Raw genomic sequence first — 23,382 nt, forward strand, 5'->3', positions numbered from 1 at the left:
TCACAAAATAAATCAAAAAATAAAACTAGTCAATGTTAGTGAAATAAAAAAATAAATATTTCAAAAGAATAATAATAGGGATAAATGAGGATGATAGTTTAAGCGATCGTGGCAAAATTTGATTGACCAGCGACAGCGTTGTCGTCTGTAGAGAAATTAACGCGATATGCTTAGTGAAGACGATCACCGATGTGACAGCACGAAATTTCCGTAGAGGTAAATATTTTCATCCGTTGCTTTTGACATTAAAGTTATTTTGCAGGAAATGGCAGGGCCTTTGCGCCATATCTGCAGTGGTATTTGAGAATCACAGCTTTCAGTCCCATCAATTGAAAATCGTGTGTCTTTTGAATCCTCTGTTTGAATCTCCAGGCAGTAAAATCTAACCATTAGACTCAGCTCGCTCGAGTCCAGTGCATAATCATGCGTAGACTACATTCAGGCAGGGAAGTGGCAGGAGAGGCGATTAAGTGGACAAAATACCCCAGATCTGGCCAGTGATTTAAAGGACAAGTTCCCCTTCATAGACATGATGTGGGTTTTGTGAATGCAGCAATTGCCAATGAATGGATCAGTGAGAGTTTGAGGAAAATCGGACAATCCGTTCAAAAGTTATGAATTTTTGAAGTTTCTGCTCAATCACGACTGGATGAGAAGACTACTAACTTACTAATAGCTTGTGATTATGTCACATGTGTACAATGACATGAAGAAAGTATAAAGAAAATTTGACATATTTTTTACTTTTCTCGCTTAATTAACAAAAGAACACTCAACTTCTCTCTTTTTCAGAAGGCATGGCCATGCATGGGGAATTATATTAAACTTAAGTACATACATCAGTAACAAGTCCAAGTCAAACAGATGCATACATGATCCACTGCTCTTTATTCAAAAAATAAAGTTTTGTGAAATTCTCTTTTTATTTTCCTTATATCGTTGTATGCATGTGACATCATACGCTGTGGAAGTCTTCTCATCCAGCAGTGACTGCGACTGCGCAGATACTTATAAAGAATTCATAACTTTTGAGCGGATTGTCTGATTTCCCCAAACTTGCACTGATGTGTTCTACTAATATTGTTGCCTTCACTCAATCCACATGTCTATGAAGGTGGACTTGTCCCGGAGCATGTTGAATTTGGAGTGTGTGTGTTCAAAAAAAAAAGGTGTTTGTGTGTGTCTGTGTGCGTGAATTTGTGTGACTGTGCACGTGTGATTGTACAGCCAGTGGGTGGCAGACTTCCAGTCAGGACTGTAAAACTCTTTAGCTTATATCAGGATTGTAATGCCAACGCAATGAGTAGGCCTACTTTTTTAGTGAAATAACACTATAGGTAACATGACTTAAACAGTACTTAACACACAGTCACAGTATGTCAGTAGATAGACCGATGATATGATATACCCTTCGCTTCCTTAACGCTCCTCACTTCTCTCCCTTCTTCTTGGGCAGCATGGACATTACGTCATTAGCATGATTACTACTTAGTATAGCCTACTGTAATTGTTATGATGAATTTTGACAAAGATTATAATTTGTAGCATATAATATTGATTCACTACTCTTGAATTTCCTAACAGTGCAATATGTGCTTTTCTAAATCATTCACCTGTAATCACAGGTCTCTCTTGTCAGGCTCCTAGAGAGAGAGAGAAAAAAAAAAAGCAATCTATAGTCTTGTAATGCCCTCCCAATTCTGGTTTAATACTTCCACCGTGCCTGTATATCAAATTTGAAAACCTTAATGAATTCAAAAGAAAGGATCTTAACTTGAAGTGTACACTCAGACTACATGCTGATGCTCAATGTCATTTTTATTCATGGTTGTCACTAGTGTCAACAAGGAATTTTAACTTATTGTAGCTACATATCTGTATAACTTCCATTCTGAAGGGGGAATATAATGGAGCACTATTCACTTCACCCATTTTATGAATTAAAACAAAAACACATACCGGTAGCCTGAGTTGTGTGAATAGTAACTTTTTTAAATTATTTTACAGGGTACTGGTAGTCCCTGTTGTTGTTTGCTTGTGTGATTCCTTGATCATGCTTAAAATTAGTTAACATAATAGCTGCAGGTGTCCCTGGATCTGTGGTACCGTAGGAAAGCAGGCGGCTAGAATGTCATCAATACCAACTCTCCATGCAGTGAGATGCAGGGCTGCCAACACTGGAAACTAGTGGAGAGTGAGACTCCCATAGGCCAATGCTATAATTTAGGAGTCAAAATGAGTGAGATCAATAGGAATGCATGCAAATGAAATAAAGTTTTAGAGTGAGAAAGGACCAAAATACGTGAGTCTCACGCTCAATGCGTGAGAGTTGGCAGCCCTGGAGATGTGTTTGGTGGGACAGGGTCAATGCAGGTCAGGTTGCATTAATTTTCATGTCAGCCTTGATACAATGTACATTCATACCAAGTCATATTTTTTGTTATTTTAAGATCAATATTGTTTATTTATGATGCAGTTTCCTGGATACTGAGTGAACAGCATCTCTGCTGGCAGCAGACAGTAGCAGGATGCCAGCGCTAAATCGTGGCATGATCTTTCAGCTGGCCCTACTTCTACTCATTGTCCCAGCCCAGTACATTCTGACACAATGGAAGCCCATATCTACCACTGAAAGGAATCTTGAGGTCAAAGGGTATGTTAACCTTTGATGGAATGTTAACCCATTGAGGACAGACTGATTTTGCTACAACACACATTTCCCATAGACACCTGCCCAAGTATACTCCGGACTCGTCCTCAAAGGGTTAAAAAAAGGGGGGGGGGGGGGGCAGACTCCCACAGATGCACAGATAACTTTATGTTCAGTGTTAATTTCAGTAATATATAGAAAAACTTTGTAAAATTGCTTTGCATACGGTACATGGTACACAAAATAAAGGTGTGTTTTTAATACAAGGTCTCTGTGTGTAGTGTGCCTGTACATGATTTATACTGTAATAAAAGTGGAAATTTTCGCACAACCAGAAACTGGCACGAGAATAAAAACGCTCTTTTCATTGAGTAGTCCTAGAGAGATGGAGGAGCCCTGCAAGCTGCAGGTCCTATGACCCCTCCCCCACACCCCCCTCCCCCCCCCCCCCCCCGAAAAAAAAAAAAAAATCCTAAATTCATTTTGCTCAGTTTAATTCAGCATAGGTAGACAAGCATTGTTCAGAGTGTTTGTTCCCTGCGTTTATTCTGTGTTGGCATGTTTCAAATGAAATGTGCATTAAAATACCTTCGTTTGATGACACAGTGCTGAGTTTCTTTTCCTTTGTTTGTTTGATTGCATTTGGGAGAGGTAAACACACTGGAAAATGAGTAATGATAAATGATGAATGATAATTTGCATTTGATAGCCTAGCCAGAATACTCTTAACAATGCAACTTTTGAAAGAAAGCAGCAGTGTGCATTAAATAATCATTGCTTCATCATCTGTTTCCTGCTGACTGGGGGCTGTTCTCTCCGCAGGCTGATCGACAAACTACACCTTTGGAAGGAAAAGTTTTTCAACCCTGAGTGGTGGCGGAGGAGAGGCCAGAATGCCTGGAACACACTCTCAAACTTCATGGACCACTTTGAGAAGTACGGGGAGAAGATCCTGCACGGCGGACCGGTGACAGATGACGACATCGATGATGATCTGGAAGGGGAATCCCCTGCCATTGAAGTCCTGAAATTTAGGCAGAGCAATGGGTACTATGGAAGTGAGTTTTCATAATTTCCCATTAACAGAGACTCTAACCCTAAGCACCTTCTGATCTGGAGATTCTCCCGCCTGAAACCCCTAGCAAACGGGAGACTCCAACTTGATGTGTGCAAAGCGCACATCACGAGCACGAAATTCCTTGTGGTCTAGGGTTCTAGATGCTCTGTCGTGCTATCTAAGGCTTATTTTTCAACATACAATGAAATTAAGTAAGAAATCATTTCAGGCGGGAGAACGGGAGATTCTGCGAAAAGGGGCTTTCGGCGGGAGATCAAAAAAGCGGGAGAGTTGGAGTCTCTGCATTAATTTTGACTTGTGACTAGATTATCTTCATATTTTTTTTTCCCCAGTCCATATCAACAAGTACAGCTGAACATAGGATTAAATAAAAATATCCATGCAGGCTGACACCTGTGCCATATGCTTATGCCGTTTGGTATTCATGTTGTTACAGTATTTAGCATGTTATTGTTGTGTGTTTTGTTTTTGTTTTTGTTTTTGTTTTTGTTTTTGAGGGGCAGTACATAAGCACTTTGCATTGTATGCTATGATGTCATCATGGATATTTCTTGTGTTACAGCCTAGTAACAAGGCATTTCATTCACGTGCTCCCTCCCATTATCCCTAACTAGGCCGGGCTATTTAGGTAGATGATAGAGCCGGGGGGGGGGGGGGCCTCCCAGGCCCCCCCTCCAGATCTCGGCCGTCGACCGCGCGATCACGACGAAAATTGGCACACACATTGCCTATGATGTAATCTAAAGTACCATGAAGTCAATTTTTTCAAAAATTATTATTTACACTAAATTATTGTAATTTATGCATAATGATGCGCACATGAAATCAGACAATTTGGTATAAATCACTAAATAAAGCTAAAAACAGGCACATTTTTGTGTAAATATTCTTTTTAATGTCCTTAGCAAATGTAAGAGAAAAAAATTGCGCAATCAGAAATTATTTCTTATGTATTTTATTGTTTTTTTAATTTCTTATGTATTTCTTTGTTTTTTCGACTTTATGTTTTTCATTGTTTTTTCGATGAAATTTGTCCGCGACATTGTTCCGAACAAGAAAATATGTTAGTAGTTGATTTTAATCAATAAAACCCCCAAATCATCATGCTTTTATGAAATTTGCCTGTAAACACAGTTTGCATTGAAATTGTACACAAATTCACGTTGTTGAGCAATTTTTGGTTTGCCATGCACATGCATATTTATGCACAACTTCGGAACCGTGCGCCCGGGCATCGCAAATTTGGTGTCAAAAGATGCGGGAGACTCGAAAGAAAAAATTCATGAAACGTCGCAGCAATAGGTTCTCGCGATAGCGATACATCGCGCGAAACGTTGAGGGGGGGCCTCGGAGGCCCCCCCCCCCCCCCCCCCCCCCAGCCTAGTTAGGGTTAAGTCTGTAGGCAGGAATTCGCTCAGTTGTTGCTAGGCCGGGCAAGTCTCCCACAAGCTTTTTGGTTATTAAGATCAACTTTTGTGTACAAAGCTTGCATAAAATCTGAATACATTACAGAACTGATCTATTGTAAAGTCTGAATAGATACTGTGGAATAATTCAAGTAGGTGCCAACAGTTTTCTCCACATTTGCATGCTTCACCAAAATCGCGGTTAACAATCACACCTTGTTTACAAATCTATACTTATTCCTTTTCCCTCAGGCTCAACGGAACCAAGAAGTCCTCGACCAAGACATGTCAAATTTCGAGTTGGTCAGGTCGTCCGAAACAAAATGATGGGGTACAGAGGAGTCATCATAGGATGGGATTTAACAGTAAAGGTAGGTATTTAGCACTGGACCAAGGAGATGGGAGCAGAAAAAAATGTCTCCTTGGTCAGCAGCTTGCCCTCCTCACCGATTATTGATTCCTTTTTATGAACGTTCCCACAATCAGAAAACTTGTCTAAAGTTTGTCTGACATACTGTAGCCACAGCTTGCATTCAAAGTTTTTAAATTTGTGAATCAACCAGTACATATTCAATTTTTCTGCATGCCTGTATAAGAAAGGTTTTTCGTGACAACTTTACAAATTGCCCAAATCCTTGCCTGACATAGCAACGAGTAATGCATGTAAAGTGCATTCCAAACACTGAAATTCATTAATTGTGTACAAGTGAATGCAATTGTTACCACGCCCTCAAAGGTTGGATATCCATAAATTTGGTTACATTTATAAGCAAAAAAGGGCATTGTGCTAGGCTCTTTTCAAGGTTCTAGGGTAGAGAAAAGTAAATTTTATTTAAGCGAAGTGGCCTATTAAAAAAATGCTTTTTCATGAACTGGTGTGAAAAAAAAAAAAGTCATTGATTTTAATACATCGGCATGTAATCAATTTAATGTGTCTTTCCCAGGCCTTCTGATGAAGAAAAGCCATTCATTTCAAGACAGAAAAAAAAAAGTTTTCGTTCAGAATGTGTAGGAACATCCAGAAACTGAAGAGGCTATCAGAAGAAAATAGAACTTGAACTAAAGAACTTGAAAAAAAAAATACTGAAAATAAAAGCAGTTTTCCTCCATGACCAGCTCACTGTTTATAAATTTGTTTGTAAGATATAGATTCAAATTATACTTTTTTGTTTTACATGTACAGCTGTAGGATGCTTTTCTCACCTTTTTTTCTATTAGGCACCTGAACAGTGGATAAAAGAACATATACCACCGGAAAATAAAGTAAGTTTTAATTGAAATTTTACGAATGAAGTGAGATGAATGACACGTATGAGAAAATGCTTAAAGGTACTAGCCCACATTTGCAAACCCACGAAAATCAAAACTGCATAAAACAGGTCCAATATGACTTCAAGTACAAGTTATAACAGTAACATACCTCACCTGTTGCTCTTTGTCTATACCATTCGATAAAAGAGAGAAAATCATCGTTTTAAAATCAATTTTCAAACCGGGTCAACCCAACCCAAAATCAAATTACGAGCGCGGGCTAGCTACGTACTACAACGTAACTGCGACCAGCCCCAACGTGCAGCGTTGGGGCTGTGCTGTTTTCGCATTCAGATCGAGGAGTTGTACAAAACGGGTGCCGTTTCGGCGCTATATTTCCTTAATTTTTCAACAAAAACTACTAGGAATACTTACATGGGTCGATTAAACCTAAATGATTAATTTCGGCGACTGTTTGATGCATTTCATTGCTTATGATGCAGAAAATGTTGTCTTATAACGCGAATATCTTCAGCTCACCGATGCTCACTGAAACTCACAATCACTTGCACAGGCGCACAGCATGCATGCAGTGCAGTGCATTGAGAGCATGCGTAATGCGTACTAATGGATATAGCAGCAAGTCTCTCCACTGTTGCACTAGGGCAGGCCGCTTATTACTCCTAATAAAATGTAGAAAATTTTGCAGTTTCTAGATAAATGGGTGAGAAAAACCAAGTCGAAAAGGTAATGTATTAATTGTCACTGTGTTTATGATAGAAACTTAGCCGTGCTTTATTTGTGAAGTCGCCGTGAATGTGGCAGTGATTTTTGCTCCCGCTCAGCTGCGAGGTAGCCGCCAGGACTGCGCCTTGCGGCGCGGTCTCCGGGGCTAGCTACTAGTAGGTACATGTAACTTACACATGTATCGCATGCAAGTAGTACGTACGTGGACCGGAGCTAGCGAGCGTTATACGCATGCATACGGTGCATTTTCATTTATTTTTATGAAAGTAATGGACTAATTGGAACGCAATTTTGCACAGGTGTTACTGCAATCATACCCAAACTCCATGCTAACTATGAGACCAATTGCTGCAGGTTTACAAATGTGGGCTAGTACCTTTAAAAGCGCATAACTCTTCATATTGCCTTTTGAATACTTAAAAATTGTATTTCCAACAAAAGGAATCTAAGTGAAATTTATTTTGAGTACAGTGTAATAGCGCTTTTCTCTGCGTACAAGTACAATTTACCTACAGTATGCAATCAATGTTGCCCTTAAAGTAACATCTATTCTCGAGTGCCAATAGTATGCAAAAGTGAAAGGCCACAGGTGATGATACAAGATTTCACACAAGATAAAAGATGAGAAGTACTATTCATTGAGGCAAAGCTAAGTTGACGAGACCATTTCATCTTTGACAAGATTCAAAATTTTGTCCCATTGCATATTAAAAGAGATTATTTACTATGTTGTAATTGATTCATTGATTTACTAGGGCAATGTTTCACCGTATGGCAGCCAAATGAAGAACTTTTGAAAATTTGAAACATATCATCTTCACTCTGCAAACATTTTAAGAACCATGCTTTCTCAGGTTGTTATGAAATATGGGTGATTATTCATTTTGCATACATTAATTGATGTGGTATTGTGTTGATTTAATTATAGCTTTCATGCTTCACGTTTTCATCAAACATGTTCTCTTTGCTGCATGCATGATGAGTGCCTTAACTATTTTTAGTTATGCCGCAATTTTAGAAAGAAAGCGAAAAGGAATTGCACACATACGTGTACGTAATTTTGTGAGTAATATCTGTTCATGTGTTGAAGGCCATTGTGTTATCATTCAATTGACATATGTGGTTGCTACTTATATCACTGTCTGTAAAAAGGAGAAAAACAACCCAAGATAAGCAAAGTATTAAAACAAAAACTAATGAATTTCCATTCAGTATCCTGATTTGGGCCAAAATTGCTCATTATAACCATCATGGTGTTGAATTGCAGATTAATCTCTGTCCTCCATAACCCTGTCGTTTCTTTTTGTTCTTTTTTTTTTTGTTGCATGATACATTTGATGTTATATTGCCCTCTTCCTCTTTTGTGGCTTTTGCATGTTTCATCCCCAATATCCCTCCTTGCATAGTCCCCTGCTGGGGTCACTTGCATTGTCATCAGATCAAAAGCCCGCATCTTAATACCAGTTGAATGATATGCATGATACACTTTTGTGTTATACTTAACTCTTCTGTTAACTTTCCCTCCCTTATGCATTCCTTGGACACACCCTCTTCCATTTCTCTACCCCCCCCCTTACCCCTTTAGCACACCCTCTCACACCCCTTTTATGCCATTCTGATTGATCTGCGTGATGTTCACATCCCAATCTTCCTTGTTAGCTACGTTAGCGAGGCGGACCTCGAATTAATGCATGTCTCCACCTTGGTGAGTACCGTATGTGATGTTGAAATCGTTTTAAGGCTGTAGAGAATTGGACTACGGTGTAAAGTGGTGCCCTATACATTGCATTCATGATATGGTTACACCTCTGGGGTAATTGGCTAAAGCATGTTTTGTATTGAAGAGTTTGAGTTTTAAAAAGAAAGTTTGTTTAATCAATCAGGAGTTTAATTGCTGAACAATGGACTCCTGTGTTCTCCTTTGCAAGGAAATCTGTCTTTGTGTCTGTCGCAAAAATTCAACAACATCAAAAAGCAAACCAAGCAGGTGGATATTTTGGTATTTCACCATGTTGTAGTTAGTGCAAAGAAAAAGAGAGATTTTTTCCCCTATGTTGAACATTTATCAAAGCTTTCTAAATTCGAGAGATATGGAGCCTAGAGGGAGAGGTGCAAAGTAATGTACATACACAACAAATCATACAGATTTGTGTAGGGTTTTTGTTTTCTGACTGCCAAAGGTCATTGTTCAATTCCGTGTGTACAATGCGAGATCTATATTGTGACAATAAATCTTCCTTTATCATCATGACATGAAATAGATCAGGGCACAGCTTTCACTATAGTTCAGATTCTATACAGCTTTAAAATCATGTGCTGTTTTTTTGCTTCTTCCTGTCTTTTTTATATGTTTATTTACTTTTTTTTTGGAAGTCGAAGAAGGCGAGAAAGACTTTTGCTAATCCATTCCCTTAAATTGCAGCGTTACTTGTCTCAGCCAAACTACATGATTCTGGTCAATGGTCAAGATCGGCAGAGCTTCACCACGGCCTATGTCGTTCAAGAGGCTCTGGAATCCGTAGAAAATGTTAAGGTAGGCCCAGCCAAGCCGGCCCAGCTGAGCATGATGCTTCATAGGATGAGCTTGTCATGCCTGCTGGGACAAATATGTCTGGAGAAAATAGTTGCCTGATTTCAGTCCAGGCCCTAGACAATAATTTCTGTCTATGCTGATTTTGCGTGTTTCACTAACATCACTAAAGCCGATTTGATAGAGCCTTCTACAAGTTTGTAGATTTTAGCATTGATGGTCAAGTGCTCCCTCTAAACACTATTATGCAGTGTGATTTGCTGCATTTTTATTTTCTTAAATGAACAATTCCTACAGCAACAAATGCACGGTGTATTATTAGTTTCAAGGTGGAATATCACTTGCTTTTCTCCAGAAAAGGGATAATAGTTACAATGTACAATATCTCATGTTCAATGATTCTAGCATCAAGTTTGTTTGTTTGTTTGTTTGTTTATTTGTTTGGGTTTTTTTAGCTCACCTGAGCCGAAGGCTCAAGTGAGCTATTGCGATCACTCTTCATCCGGCGTCCGTCGTGTGTCGTGCATATTACTTTTTACATGTTCATCTTCTTCTTGATAACCCCAGACCGATTTTCACCAAACTTGGCAGGTGGCATCCTTAGGGGGATAGGATTTCAATTTTTTTCAAATGGGCACCATGGCCCACCTGGGGGCCCCAGGGGGGGCCCAAACCCCCTAAAATTAAGAAATCTTTTAAAATCTTCTTCTCTAGAGCCAGAAGTGATAGGGCATTCCCCGCATTCACATTAGTCCCCGCGATTCGGGGAAAGTCCCACGCTGCGGGACTTTCTCCTCCAAAACCATAAAGTGAATGCTCGCTGGGACTTGTCCCCTCGTCCCCGCAAAGTAAGTCGGGTACGGGGACAAAATTTGGAGGGGAGAGTGGCCTTGGGGCGCAATTGATAGCGTCCAGCTGTGGTTATCAAATGTGCGCATGCGCTATGCCTGGTTTCAAGTGGCAGAGCTCACCCCAAGCCCCAATTGCCCCCACAGCTCGGGGACAGATGAAATAGCAGTGTGGACGGTCAGTCGTAAAAAAGATAAGATCTCTTGTTGCTGTCCCCGCGTCGCGGGGACTAATGTGAATGCGGGTTTAGTTAATACTATGAGTTAGTACATTGATGACTGTAGTTTCAAATTTGTTCATGGGGGAATCAGGGGTCCTAATTGGGCCTAAATTGTACATTTTCATCTTCACTTTGAGATCCCCATGTCTGATTTTCACCAAACTTGGTAGGTAGCATCCCTAGGGGGATAGGATTTCAATTTGTTCAAATGGGCACCATGGCCCACCTTAGTTTGCAGGCACAAACCCTTGTTGGTCGTAAAGGAGTCTGCATCAAGACTACTATATGCACCATTTCGGCACTGTCCCATAGGCCCTGTGTTGTAGCTCTCCCAACAAGGGTTTGTACAACCTTTGGGTCCATAAACACCTTTTCATGTTTATTGGGCGGAGCTTCACTCTGAGAGGATTGTCATGGTAACTGTGATTGACATGTCCAATGGGGGGCTGTCTGGCTGACCCCCACTGAGATAAAGGTCAACCTGAGTAGAAAACCAGATAGCGGTTTGAATTGTTATGTAAGACTTGGGATGTACTTTCTAGAGCAAGAATGCTCCCTCTGCAATAAGTGACCAGGGAGGTGGAAGAGATCTCTCTTGGTGACCACCTCCTTGCACATGAGGAACCAAGGAACATATCCCAGCCATTCCCTTTCTGCATGGAGGTGGGAATCTCTTCCCACCTCCCTGCTTTCGGTTTGTTTCTTCTTTTCTCTCTTTTCAAGCTCTCACTAGATCTTATTCTTTCTTTCTTTCTGTCTACTCTTTATAATTACCGAATCATGTCAAGACCAACATGATTTTCCCTCTATTTTCACCTTTCTCTCAATTCTCAAGTCTCTTTGTGATAGAAATACTAAATAAATCATTCTCTGTTTTTGTACATTGAAAATGCATTCAAACTCCTTCTTTCATATATTTCTATTATTTCATGAAGAGCTATAGTATAAACATACCTAAGTCTTAATCAAGATTATACCAAACTATTTGTCTTTACGAGCCTAACCTTTATCTGTTTAAAAAGAAATAAGTCGCTTTGTATGTGACATTCTGATTTAATGCGAGTCTACATAAAACCTTAATTCACCTATTTATGCATTAGTGCCTGCTTATCATGCATTTCGTCAAATTTGCCTACTCAAACTTTGATAATAAATGTACCAAGGTTTATTCATCTACAGTACGGTAATAGATTACTATACTTTATGATTTGATGACCTTTCCCTTCAGGCCTACGTAATTTCTTGCTCGTGCTATTGCTAATGTGAGGTACATGTAGATGTACCAACATATACCCGATTTCAAGTTTTCGAATTCTCAACGAAATACTTGCCAATGGGCCCATAGGAGCTGAGATATAAAATTAGCTAACGTAACCTGGATCAACCCATTCAAGTAAAAATGTGACACCAAAGTCAAATTTGTAATTGTCATGCATTTAGGCCTAAACTGTTTCTTACAAATATTGTGGATGATATTATAGAGCTTAATAACAAAGTTATGAATTTTTAAAGTTATAACTTTCTCTTTATCTAACTTTCCCCAAACTGTCACTGATATGTTCTAATCGCTGAATTCGCTCAATCCACATGTATTTCAATGTGAATTTGTCTTTTACGATATCATCAAAATATTTCCTGCGATTTTTTGATATTTCTATAAAACAGTGTTGCATTGTCATAAAGCCATGAACGCATAACTGAAGTAAAATGCTTTCGGGGAGTAAAAGAAAAGAAATAATATATATTTTGATGATATCGTAAAAGTGATATGTACTGTGCAAGTTCACGTTGAAATACATGTGGATTGAGGGAGTTCAGCAACATTATTAGAACATATCAGTGACAGTTTGAGGAAAATTAGATAAAGAAAAAGTTATGAATTTTTGAAGTTTCTATAACCAGGTTAAAATATCAAGGTCCCACACATAATATGGGCTACATTACCAAGGAATATATATGCCCATTTTTTTTTTTCAAAGAGAAATGGTTACAGTTAAGAGTTTAAAGAACTTAGCCTACCTACATTTCTTAAAAGAAAAACAGAAGTTCATTAAAACAAACAAACAAACAAGCAAAAATGTGTTGCTCAGAAAATAAAGAGAATGTACCACAGGCGAGGACTGGCAGAACAATACATGCAATCCAGACTAGAACTATCACTAAATGTGGTTAATACCCCATGGACCTCAACCTGAGTGAGTTAGCTCAGTACACAATGTTTTAGTGCTCTTTTTATCAGGTTGCTACCGTGGCAATGCATTATTCAACATTGACAAAAAATGAGTTTTTCAATATGCATATAAATCTATAATGGTCCCCCAAAATGAACATTCTAAAAACTGAGGAAAATAGCATAAGCCATAATGTTTTTGTATGATTGATTTTTATTCAAAAACTTAATAATTTTTGTGGCAAATACTGTCCGTCCATGACGAAAGAAGTGAATTTTTTTTTCATGAAAAATGCCTATAAAATGGCAACACAGATTTGCCATACTCCAAAGACAGAGTTTAAGCATCAACATGCTATAGTGGTCACATGTACCAAATATCAAGTCAAATGTTCGAAGACTGAGGGAGTAAGCCCTATATTATTATCCACAATATTTGTTGACACCTTTTATCAAAAAAAGATGTTGCCATGGGAATGCATTGTTCAACATTGAGGAAAGAAATGCTTTGAGCATTTGAAATGTGTATTGGTCACATGTGTCAAATCTCAAGTCAAATCCTTCAAACTGCTGGATTTAGCTAAATCAATTAGTAATTTGTATGTTATCACGCAAATATTTTGGTCAGCAATGACAAGAGATGGAGTTTGCATATCTTCACTTTACATTTTAGCAGCCAATTATGCGAAATTTCAATTCTATATGATGCTCAATAACTGAGGGAGTTACAGTTGATCAATCCACATATATGTAAGAAAATATTCATGTCATGGCAACAGACAGACTGAAAACCACACATACACACACAAATGTCTTGCTAAAATAGGCCCTACATGTAAGAGTGATAATAAGTCTCTAAAATTTCAAATCAAATGTTCAAAAAGTGGGCAGTTTGTTCCACAAATGTTTCTGATAAAAATGCTGTTACCATGGCGAACACTGTCGACAATGACGAAAGATAAAATTTGTATACAGTATAACATAGGCCGACAATGGTGGTCACATGTGCCAAATTTCAAGTCTAATGCTCAAAAAGCGAGGGAGTTAGGTCAATTCATGTGACTTTGTATTTATCCATAAAAATACTAATGTTCAATGGAACTAGGCATATTGAAAATTCTATACACATCTATATGCATTATTTAAGTGTTGTGCAAAATCACATTGCTATATCGAGCGGTCATGATTCCCAAATTTCAACTCAAATGGTTAAAAAAAAAACTGAAAAAGTTTGATCCACAAAATTGTAAATGATTTTAAAAATATGAATAATGTTGTTATCATGGCAAAACATTGGTCAACAGTGACAAATATTACGCTGTTGCCAACAGACTGCAGGTTCATTTCCAAAAAGCACTTATTAGATTATTACAGCTACGACACAGCAGATTCAACTCATTTTGAGTGAACACATGACAAGTTAGTATTAGCTCTTTCAGTGTTATGCAATCAATAAAGATGGAAAACAATTGATTGCAACCAGCAACTTATTTTTACTAGTATAGAATAGAGAATTATAATCAATTGCAAGTTATGATTAACTGCAGCATCCAGGAGATTTTACATTGATATCTATCACAAGTTTTAAAAGATGTATGTATTAATTCACTCAGGAAATGCATTGTTTTATCAGACCAATATAGAGAGGAATTAACAGTGAATTTGAAACACTGTCGGAACTTGCCATAGGAGAGAGATCAAACTAGGGAGAGAAGTTACTAGTATACAGAAGACCATCTCTGACTCTACTTATTAAAGATTACTCTTAGAAGTAGAAAACCTCTTATAGAAGTAATGTTTTTCTGGGTTTGGTTCGTGCATATAGGCACCAGAACTGTTCTTTGCTTTTCAACCTTGATCTTCTCAAAGTTAAGGTTTTATTCAGAACATATACATAATGAAATTCAAGGGTATTAATTTTAAATTATCACATAGGTTGGTACACTTACAATGAACCTAGGTTTGTGTTTAATTAGTGGGCCCATGACTACACAGTATACCAGCGAGTAAAAGAAAGGATGGTAGTTTTGGTTGAGATGGTGATTCAACTTTTAACTTTTTGCATGATAGAAACTGCTTGACATATTAAAGAGTAGTTAAAATTTTATTTGATGAAAGTCAGATTTGGAAATATCCAAAAACAAAGTAAAGCAAAGTGGTCCATATAATTAAGAGAAAGTTCCCACATTTCATTAGGACCAATTGTTTTGGGATATCTCAACCATCTCAAATTTGATTTTCGTCAAATGAAATTGCAATAGAATAGTATGTAGGGGCCAATGCTCTTTTGATAGTCATATTATAAGTGGGTTCTCATTAATTGTTGCAAAAAGTTAAAACATGCCTTGAAATCTGGGTCAGAAAAGCAGATGATGCCCTTAAAAATATCTCATTACATTTTAGTCATTTCATGGTTTACACCATGAATCCACATAGCATAGGTCTGCATGCTGCTCCATGGTTTACAGAAGAGTCAGGGAAGAGATGACTGTACTGAGTAAAGTAGGGAGAAACGGTCACCTAATACACCCCTTGGAATCTGGTGTACTGGTATCAATGGAGGAAGGGTTGTCTGACCACTGACCAGTGTTGTTTTTATTTCACCCATGGACTGGTGATATCTGCCTAATCTGTCTTCCTAATTATCCAGTTATTGGGTGCTGCTAGCCAAGTCCCCAGAGATGGTGATGGACATTGGAAAGCAACCAATCACATGGGTAGAGGGTGGAGTTTGATTTTCACCGTGAGAAACTGTTTTTTGAAGTCTGTACAAACCCTTGTTGGGAGAGGCTGCAGTGTAGTGGTGCGTGTATTAGTCTCGGCGCATGCAGACTCCTATACGACCAACAAGGGTTTGTGCCTGCAAACTAGGCCCACCTGGGGGAGGGAGGGGGGGGCAGGGGGGCCCAAACCCCCTAAAATTAAGGAATCTTTAAAAATCTTCTCTAGAACCAGAAGTGATAGGGCTTAGATAATACTATGAGTTAGTACATTGATGACTGTAGTTTCAAGTTTTTCATGGGATTGGCAGAATCAGGGGTGCCCCCACCCCCTTGGGAACCAGGAGAGGGGATGGGGATGGGTCCTAATGGGGCCTGAATTGTACATGTTCATCTTCTTCTTGAAAACCTCATGATGAATTTTGACCAAACTTAGCAGGTAGCATCCCTAGGGGGATAGAATCTCAATTCCTTCAAATGGGCACCATGTCCCTCTGGGAGGCCCCTAGGGGGCCCACCCCCCCCCCCCCCCTACATTAAAGAATATTTAAAATCTTATACTCTAGAACCAGAAATGATAAAGCAAAGTTAATACCATGAGTTTGTACATTGATGACATTAGTTCCAAGGTTGTTCATTGCAGATCCAGGGCTGCCTGCCCCCCTCCCCCCTCCCCCCACCCTAAAATTGAGAGGGGGGGGGGATCCATATGCAGACCTTAAAAGTTTCCAATTTTCTCAGGTAAGAGTGTGCAAGAATGCATGGAAGGTGAAATTGCGATACTCAGGTGAGCGCGTGACCCCCAGGTCTCTTGTTTTTTGCAACTTATTGTCAAATTGCCCTACATAGATGTTTATAAAACACCCTTATTCAGTGTTTTAGTAGTAGCCAAGATGATAAAATATCATGGGTACATACATACCAGGGTTGGACTTGAACCAACAATTTCCTGATTATTAGGCAGGCATCATATCCACTAGACTACTGACCTTCTGCCCAATAGCCAGTAATGGTTCAGATCCCTTTTAGCAGTGAGATTTTGTTCAATTTGTAGCCTCGGGCAATGTAACAGACAGTTGCTGCGTATATGTATATCATTTCATCGTTGTGGTTTTGAAACCGAAATCTAACCACTCAAAAAATTGTCTGAAAATTATCTCTTCATGAAATATATCATAATCACAGATGATATGGCTCATATAGTATCTGGCTTAGGGGCAAAGTTGATAGAAGTGGGGGAGAACTTTGCTGTGCATTTTCATTCATGTAACATCTACTGAGTTTTTGATGCCTCTGGCAAGTGGGCTTGTGGGTTCAAATAAAAATGCTGTTTAGCCCATTGAACCGAATTTGTGCAAAGGTAATGTGAGTCAAATACTGGTATGTGGTTTAAATTTAGTTTCGTCCATGGACTAAAACAAGTGTGAAATAGATGTACCATTTACATGCCCATATCAGCGCTCATTTTAGAGGAATAATGTTTCTTGGTCCTCTCTCAAATTAGCATAGAAAGTTTATTGTCTTATTTTTTTTATTGCTGTAAATTTCTTTCTGGTTTTGTGCACAATTAATGAAATTTATGTGATTTCCTGTATTCTTTATCCAAGAGAGCATGTACCTTAAAGTGCCGATTCAGTGATGACGAGATGAAAATATCAGGGCTTGATGTCTTTAAGCATTAAGTCTTCAATGTTAACAGTATTTTGCTTTTTGTTTATTTGTTTGTTTGTTTATTGTTGATTTCTGTTTGTATGTTTGAGTGTGTGTGTGTGTGTGTGTGTGTGTGTGTGTGTGTGTTGCTTTGTTGTCGGTTGTTGTTTGTTTGGGGTGTACACAAGTTAATTTTCATACAATATCAGACATACTTGTAAGCACATAGGACTGTGTATCACTCGTGATGTCCAAACTGGAAGCATTAAGTGATGTCTGTTGTAGGCAATGCTAGAGGCTCCACATGCATGCATGCTTCTGGTGTGCAAACATTCGTTGTACACACCTTACAATACCCAGTAAAGTATATGTCAAGTGTTTTCAAATGATATAATTGTCTTGCTCTTCCATAGTTCACTTGTTGAACTGCTTTCATTGTTCTCTAAAGAATGTTCACATTTCTTTTTTTCTGTGCTCACTCAGTCATCTTATGAAAAAAGAAAGAAAAGAAAACTTTACATTCTATTTTAAGATCATCCTTTGAATTTTTTTCCCCTTTCTGTTCAAGCCAGTGCTGCTGCAGTTTGATACCAATTCTTCTGTTTACCTTTGTTGTTTTTTAAGCAACATTTCTGGGTCTTGTATCTTAAAATAGCGTACCATTTTTTATTTTTTCTGTGGGAGACAGGTTTGATTTTTCAGATGGGCTTTTCTTGTTTTACTCTCATCAATTTCTTCTTTTGGCAATTGCTTTCACTACATGTGATTCTTTTTTTTTTTTCAATATATGCATCTCTTATTTGTATTAAAATGCCAAGATGATTTCCATTTTCTTCACATTTTCCTGTTTCTCGTCTGGCAGGTTGAACATTCCCAGATCGATGAATACTTTGAGGCGTTCGATGGCTCACGATACCTGGCGAGACCCTGGTTGAAAAAGATTTATCCACATGACCAATGACAGGTAGACAGCTCCGTGGGACAAGTCTCCATCAGCCTTTGTCATTCACAAATGACTGAGTAAAAAAAACAAGGAAAACAGAAGTTCTTCTGCAGCAATAATCTTTTATGGATAGCTTGTAAAATAATGTTGAGAAGTACTGGAATAGGAGGACAGAATTTGTTTCTTGTACGTGTTCTCCCCTGATTTTAATCTCGAGGGTAATTGTGTGAGCAACCAGGTAAAACTGAAGTGATTTATTCAAAATGTGTGAAGTGAGTTCCTGTATCCTGAAGGTTGTAGCTTCCAAGGGTTTGCATATATAACCATTGTTCATCATGAAGTCTTAGTACGGTACCAGGGGCGCGCCTGGTGCGCCTCCCTCTGGATCCACCATTGAGGTACTCAGTCCCAACCGTGCAAAAATGTGTGACCTCGCTATGTTTTTGTGTAATGGCCAAGTAGGGGATTGATTTAATTCAGGGATATTCATTTTTTTTTCTTTTTCTTTTTTTTTCTTTTTTTGGGGGGGGGGGGGGGGGTAAATGATACGGAATCGTATCAGCATTCCCTTCCATGTCATTGTTGACGGCATTCAATAATTTCCCATCAACTTGTCGCACCAGTCAAGTCCACTGCAACTTGCATTGCATTTCAATCGTGGCCATAAGGACTTTCTCTATCAGTTTGTCAGTTACCACATGGTGTCTACAAAAGTTCAACATTAAACAGAGAACAAAAATTTATTCTCTTTATTCCAATGATGTGGTGTTCACAAATTGTGAATTAACTGAGATGTGGCATTTCAAAGTCTGAAGGCTAATTCCAGGTAGATCAAGATTAGCAAGGCAATTTTGCTATGCCTGTGAATCAAGGGAACTATCTCACTATGGCATACTCCAAGTTGATGAATTATTCTGTGCCATGTGAGTGTGTATATAAGTCATAAAGCTTTGCAATGGGACTTTTATTCATTGTCATATAAATCCCTCACTGTTATACAATGTGTGATATATTTTTCAAGTGCCTTTTGCAAGATTTTCCATGAGAATGTCTTGTGTTAAAGAAGACTTGTGTGAATTGACAGTGTAAATTTGAAGGCCAGAACATTATTTTACCATGGGCTTTGTAATATTCATATATTTATGAAAGTATCTTAAGGGGAATTCATAGTATATCATGATTTATAGGATTTTTTTATTGTTTTTCTTTCTTTTTCTTCCAGTAAACATCACTGCTACTAGTCTACCATGTTGCAATATGAATTTCAAATATCAGAAGTACATTTTAGACTAACACTTAACTCAAGTTACAAAGTGTTCAATGTTTCTACTACTGTGAATCCTACAGACAAAAAAGGGAGGATATATTCACAACAGCGTCATGCTCTGTAACTTTTCAAGATGTAATTGAAGAGTTTTATCGCAAACCAAGTTGAATCCATTCTTGTTAAGCTGAGATATTTGTGATTGAATCTGCTAAAAAAACAAAGAAAATGATAAGAAAATACAGGACATTTCTAATCATAACTTCTAGAATATTCCTTGTTATGATCCAAGTGAGATATTACTGGAAAGTTTTAATTTTGCTCTATCTGATTATGGACTTACTTTGAAATGTTTGAAAATGGCACTTAGACCATTTTGCAATAGAACTCTTCAAGTATAGAACTAACTTTTCTTCTTCTTTTTTTTTTGGGGGGGGGGGTTGTTTTTTGTAGACTTGGATAAAGGTCCTCTTGAAGATTGAGACATCATTATGGTCATCCAAGCATTTTAAACTTATGAGACTCATTGACCTTTTTCAAGAATTTTCAAGTTGTAGTTTATGTGTCCAGTATTGTCAAATATTTCAAGTCTAAAGTGTGGTGTAAGCATAGAGCCACTCCATGGTATAAGTAGAATACTGATGCAGAAATAACTTTCCATTTGCAGTATGACATGGTATTGTATAGTACAGTAAGATATGGTATGATATTAACTGAAAGATCGGTCTGTATCTGGTTGTCGGGGGATATGTTCCACGGAGACTGTGTCTGGCTTCACAGAATCCCCTGAGACAATAGAGTCACAAAATGATAAAAGACTCCTCCAGACAGACAGATTTTTCTGTCTAGGTATGATTTTGTACAGTGCAGTATGTTACTGTAGGGAATCATACCACTAGACAGTATTTAAGATAATTATGCTGGTATGGTGCCAAAATAATGATGTACACAAGTATATGATACAAAAAGTACATGAGAGCATATTTGACTATTGCTTACAAGTTCTTTTCTAACAATGTTGACAACACATTTCTTCCTCACAACAGCCAACTATTTAAGTCATTCTGATATGTGTTTTCAGTCAAATTTGTAGGAGCAGATATGTAGGTCCATGGTATGACTAAATGCAGTACTCAAGCCAACCATCGTAATTTGATATCTAATAGTACAAGTACAAAGGTTCATCACATACTTACAATTGCCCATTCTTTTATCATTATTATTATTATTTTTTTAGTTATGTTTGACATGGGACAAGTGCAATTAAGACTGTGTAGAGTTAGGTTTCATTAAATGCTTGTTTTGTTCCATTATACTGTTGTGCTTCCAAGCAGGCTTATTCATTTAATCAAGAAAGTGTCCATGTATATAAGTAAAGCAGTACATCACCTCACTGTCTAATGGCGCATTTACACCGAGCACGGTACGGGCGACGGGCTGGGTTTTTGCTATGGTACGCCAAAAAATGTCATGTCTGGTTCTGTTAAAAAGAATCAATAATTTGATACAAAATCACCCAAAATGTTATTCTTATGTCAAAATCAAGAGCAACAAAATCAACAGTATGAGATTAATTTTGTAACAAAATTATTAGCGGGGAAGTGACACTGTAACAGAAGCAGACATGGTTCCTTTTGGCGCACCTTAGCAAACACCCCATTCCGTGACCCGTGCCAGATTTGGTGTAAACGCAGCTTTACTCTGACCATGAAGACAGAAAGTTTCCTTTTCAGAACCTTACTGCTCTGATCATGAGATGAACTCACCCTGCGTTCACACTGGGTCCCACCCTCCAAAACCATAGTGTGGACACTCATTGGGATTTCCTCCCCATCCCCGCGAAGCCTGTCGGGGTCAGGGGCCACATTTCGAAGGGGGGTGTGACTTTGGGCCGTAATTGATAGTGCCCAGCTGTGTTCATCAAATGTGCACATGCACAAAGTCTAGTGCTAAGTGGCAGGTCCTGCCCCAAGCCCTGATTGCCCCCCACAACTCAGGGACAGTGGAGATACAGTAATCATATGGACAGTCAGTCGTAAAAAATAAAGATAAACCCTCACCTGGGGGGCATTTCATGAAGCGTTTTGGTCAGATATTTTTCTGACAAACTGTTACAAGCTACTGAAATCCTTGCATCTGATTGGCTGAGAGCAAATTGGTCCGACAACTTTGTCGGACAAAATGCTTCATGAAATGCCACCCTGATTGTCCCTGTGACGTGGGGTCAAGTGTGGATATGGGATATGAATGGTGCAATTTGCTTCATTAAGATCAGACAGGACACTAAAAGTTCTCTGGTGGTGTAGGCACACCCAGTGGGTCAAGTGTGAATGTGGGATATAAATGGTGCCATTTGCCTCATATCATGGATATCATTAAGATCAGACGTGTAGGCACGCCCAAAGAATGAAAGGACTTTGACATGGTATCCTCTTTTCACTTGCTCTTTGAATTTGCACTGCTTGATGGTGTATGCATTTCAGTGTAAATGCGGGATATAAGTGATGCAATTTACCTCATGGATATCACTAAGATCAGACAGGACATTAAAATTTCCATGATGGTGTAGGCACACCCAAAGAATAAGAGGACTTTGACATTGTATCCTCTTCTCAATTGCACTTTGATTTTGCACTGCGTGATGATGTATGCACTTTAGAAGCTAGTTTTCTCAGAGGGTGTGTCGTTTGCTTAAATGTCCTGCCATTCCTTTGTTTTCCCTCTTGTCCTTCAGAGTTGCAAGTAATTGCAAGGAACTATACAGTGTATGATCGATCTTCATACAACAGAGGATGGTATTCCTTTTGTCTGTCTGGTATAATGAACTTGAGGGAATACTGCCCTCTTAAAGGTATTGTTCCTGAGGGTAAATTCTGACCAAAGCATACAAATGCATACATCCATTGCGTACATCCAATTTAGTTGATCCTGTCGTAAGTTCAGCCCAGTTCGTAGTCTATTGCCTGTTATAAACTTTGTTCTATATAATGAAACCAAAAGCAAAGTAAACACAAAAACAAAGAATGGAAATCTTTTATTAGTCAAGGGAAAGTTTCTAAAACTGTTGGAATCTTTAGTACAGTGGACTAATTTTTGAAACAATTCCACTTCATTTACTTGCCTTTCTTTTCTTTCGTTTTTAGTTGTTGTGAATGCAGTCAACTTTGCAGATGCCGAATTCTCACAAGTAAAAAAGTGGCTCAGTCAAAAAAAAAAAAAAATTCAACCTCAAATAGATATAAATGTGATAATTCTATTGCATAAGATGAAATTCATGTCTATAAGTCAACTCAGGCAAGGTTGACTGTACTTTCACTGTGTAAGTTTCAATAAATCATCAGAGTGATTTTTGGCAGACTGGTGCACTTTTTTGTGAGCAATACAAGACATGAATAAAGAGATGTCTTCCAGTCAAAGTCATTATTGATGTCCTGTTCAACTTTTCTTTCACATCAAGAGAGCATGTTAAATGAAAGAAAGATATTATTCAGAGGGGTGAGGTTCAGGTTTGAGTTTCTTCGATTTGTCTTCCTCTACAAATTAAATTTGTTAGATTGCAACTGCTGGGGACGGTTTCATGAAACTTTTTGTCAGTGATTTACACTGACAACTGTTAAAAGCTACTGAAATCCTTGTGTCTGATTGGCTGATAGCAAATAGTGAAAACCTCCGACGAACTCGTTGATGAAACGCCCCCCTGATTTACTAGCTGTAAATTAACCCGTTGAGGACGAGTCCCGAGTATACTTGGGCAGGTGTCTGTGGGAAATGCGTGTTGTAGCAAACTCAGTCCGTCCTCAACAGGTTAACAAACATGTCGGAAAAAAGGAACCAGTGGAACACAAACCTCATCGTGTCACTGCCAGCAACCAGGGACAGCTTGGTGGTAGTGTCACTGCCCAGA

The 23,382-nt window shown here is 38.5% G+C and overlaps 1 protein-coding gene across 4 annotated transcripts; it reads left to right on the forward strand.

Moving 5' to 3' along the window:
- The first annotated feature begins 127 nt into the window (after positions 1–127).
- Positions 128–18,689, forward strand: LOC139708637 (uncharacterized). 4 transcript variants are annotated; one of them, XM_071620576.1, is made up of 8 exons: positions 128–216; positions 2,477–2,653; positions 3,473–3,708; positions 5,387–5,505; positions 6,353–6,397; positions 8,718–8,837; positions 9,555–9,665; positions 18,134–18,689. In XM_071620576.1, the coding sequence occupies exons 2-8, from the start codon at positions 2,529–2,531 to the stop codon at positions 18,230–18,232; spliced, it is 855 nt and encodes a 284-aa protein (XP_071476677.1). In that variant the 5' UTR covers positions 128–216; positions 2,477–2,528; the 3' UTR covers positions 18,233–18,689. The 4 variants fall into 4 exon arrangements, with proteins under 4 accessions (XP_071476677.1, XP_071476674.1, XP_071476676.1 ...); XM_071620573.1 differs by lacking the exon at positions 9,555–9,665; XM_071620575.1 differs by lacking the exon at positions 8,718–8,837.
- The last annotated feature ends 4,693 nt before the right edge of the window (positions 18,690–23,382 follow it).

Source organism: Diadema antillarum, unplaced genomic scaffold (genome assembly GCF_040938485.1).
Source record: "Diadema antillarum isolate AM-2024a unplaced genomic scaffold, OU_Dant_1.0 seq00001360_RagTag, whole genome shotgun sequence".
In the NCBI taxonomy this organism is placed as follows: domain Eukaryota; kingdom Metazoa; phylum Echinodermata; class Echinoidea; order Diadematoida; family Diadematidae; genus Diadema; species Diadema antillarum.

Coding starts and splice junctions, on each gene's coding strand:
- LOC139708637 (XM_071620576.1), top strand. CDS start 2,529: ATGCCAGCGCTAAATCGTGGCATGATCTTTCAGCTGGCCCTACTTCTA. Junction 2,654..3,472: donor AGGAATCTTGAGGTCAAAGG/GTATGTTAACCT, acceptor TTCTCTCCGCAG/GCTGATCGACAAACTACACC. Junction 6,398..8,717: donor ATATACCACCGGAAAATAAA/GTAAGTTTTAAT, acceptor TTACCCCTTTAG/CACACCCTCTCACACCCCTT.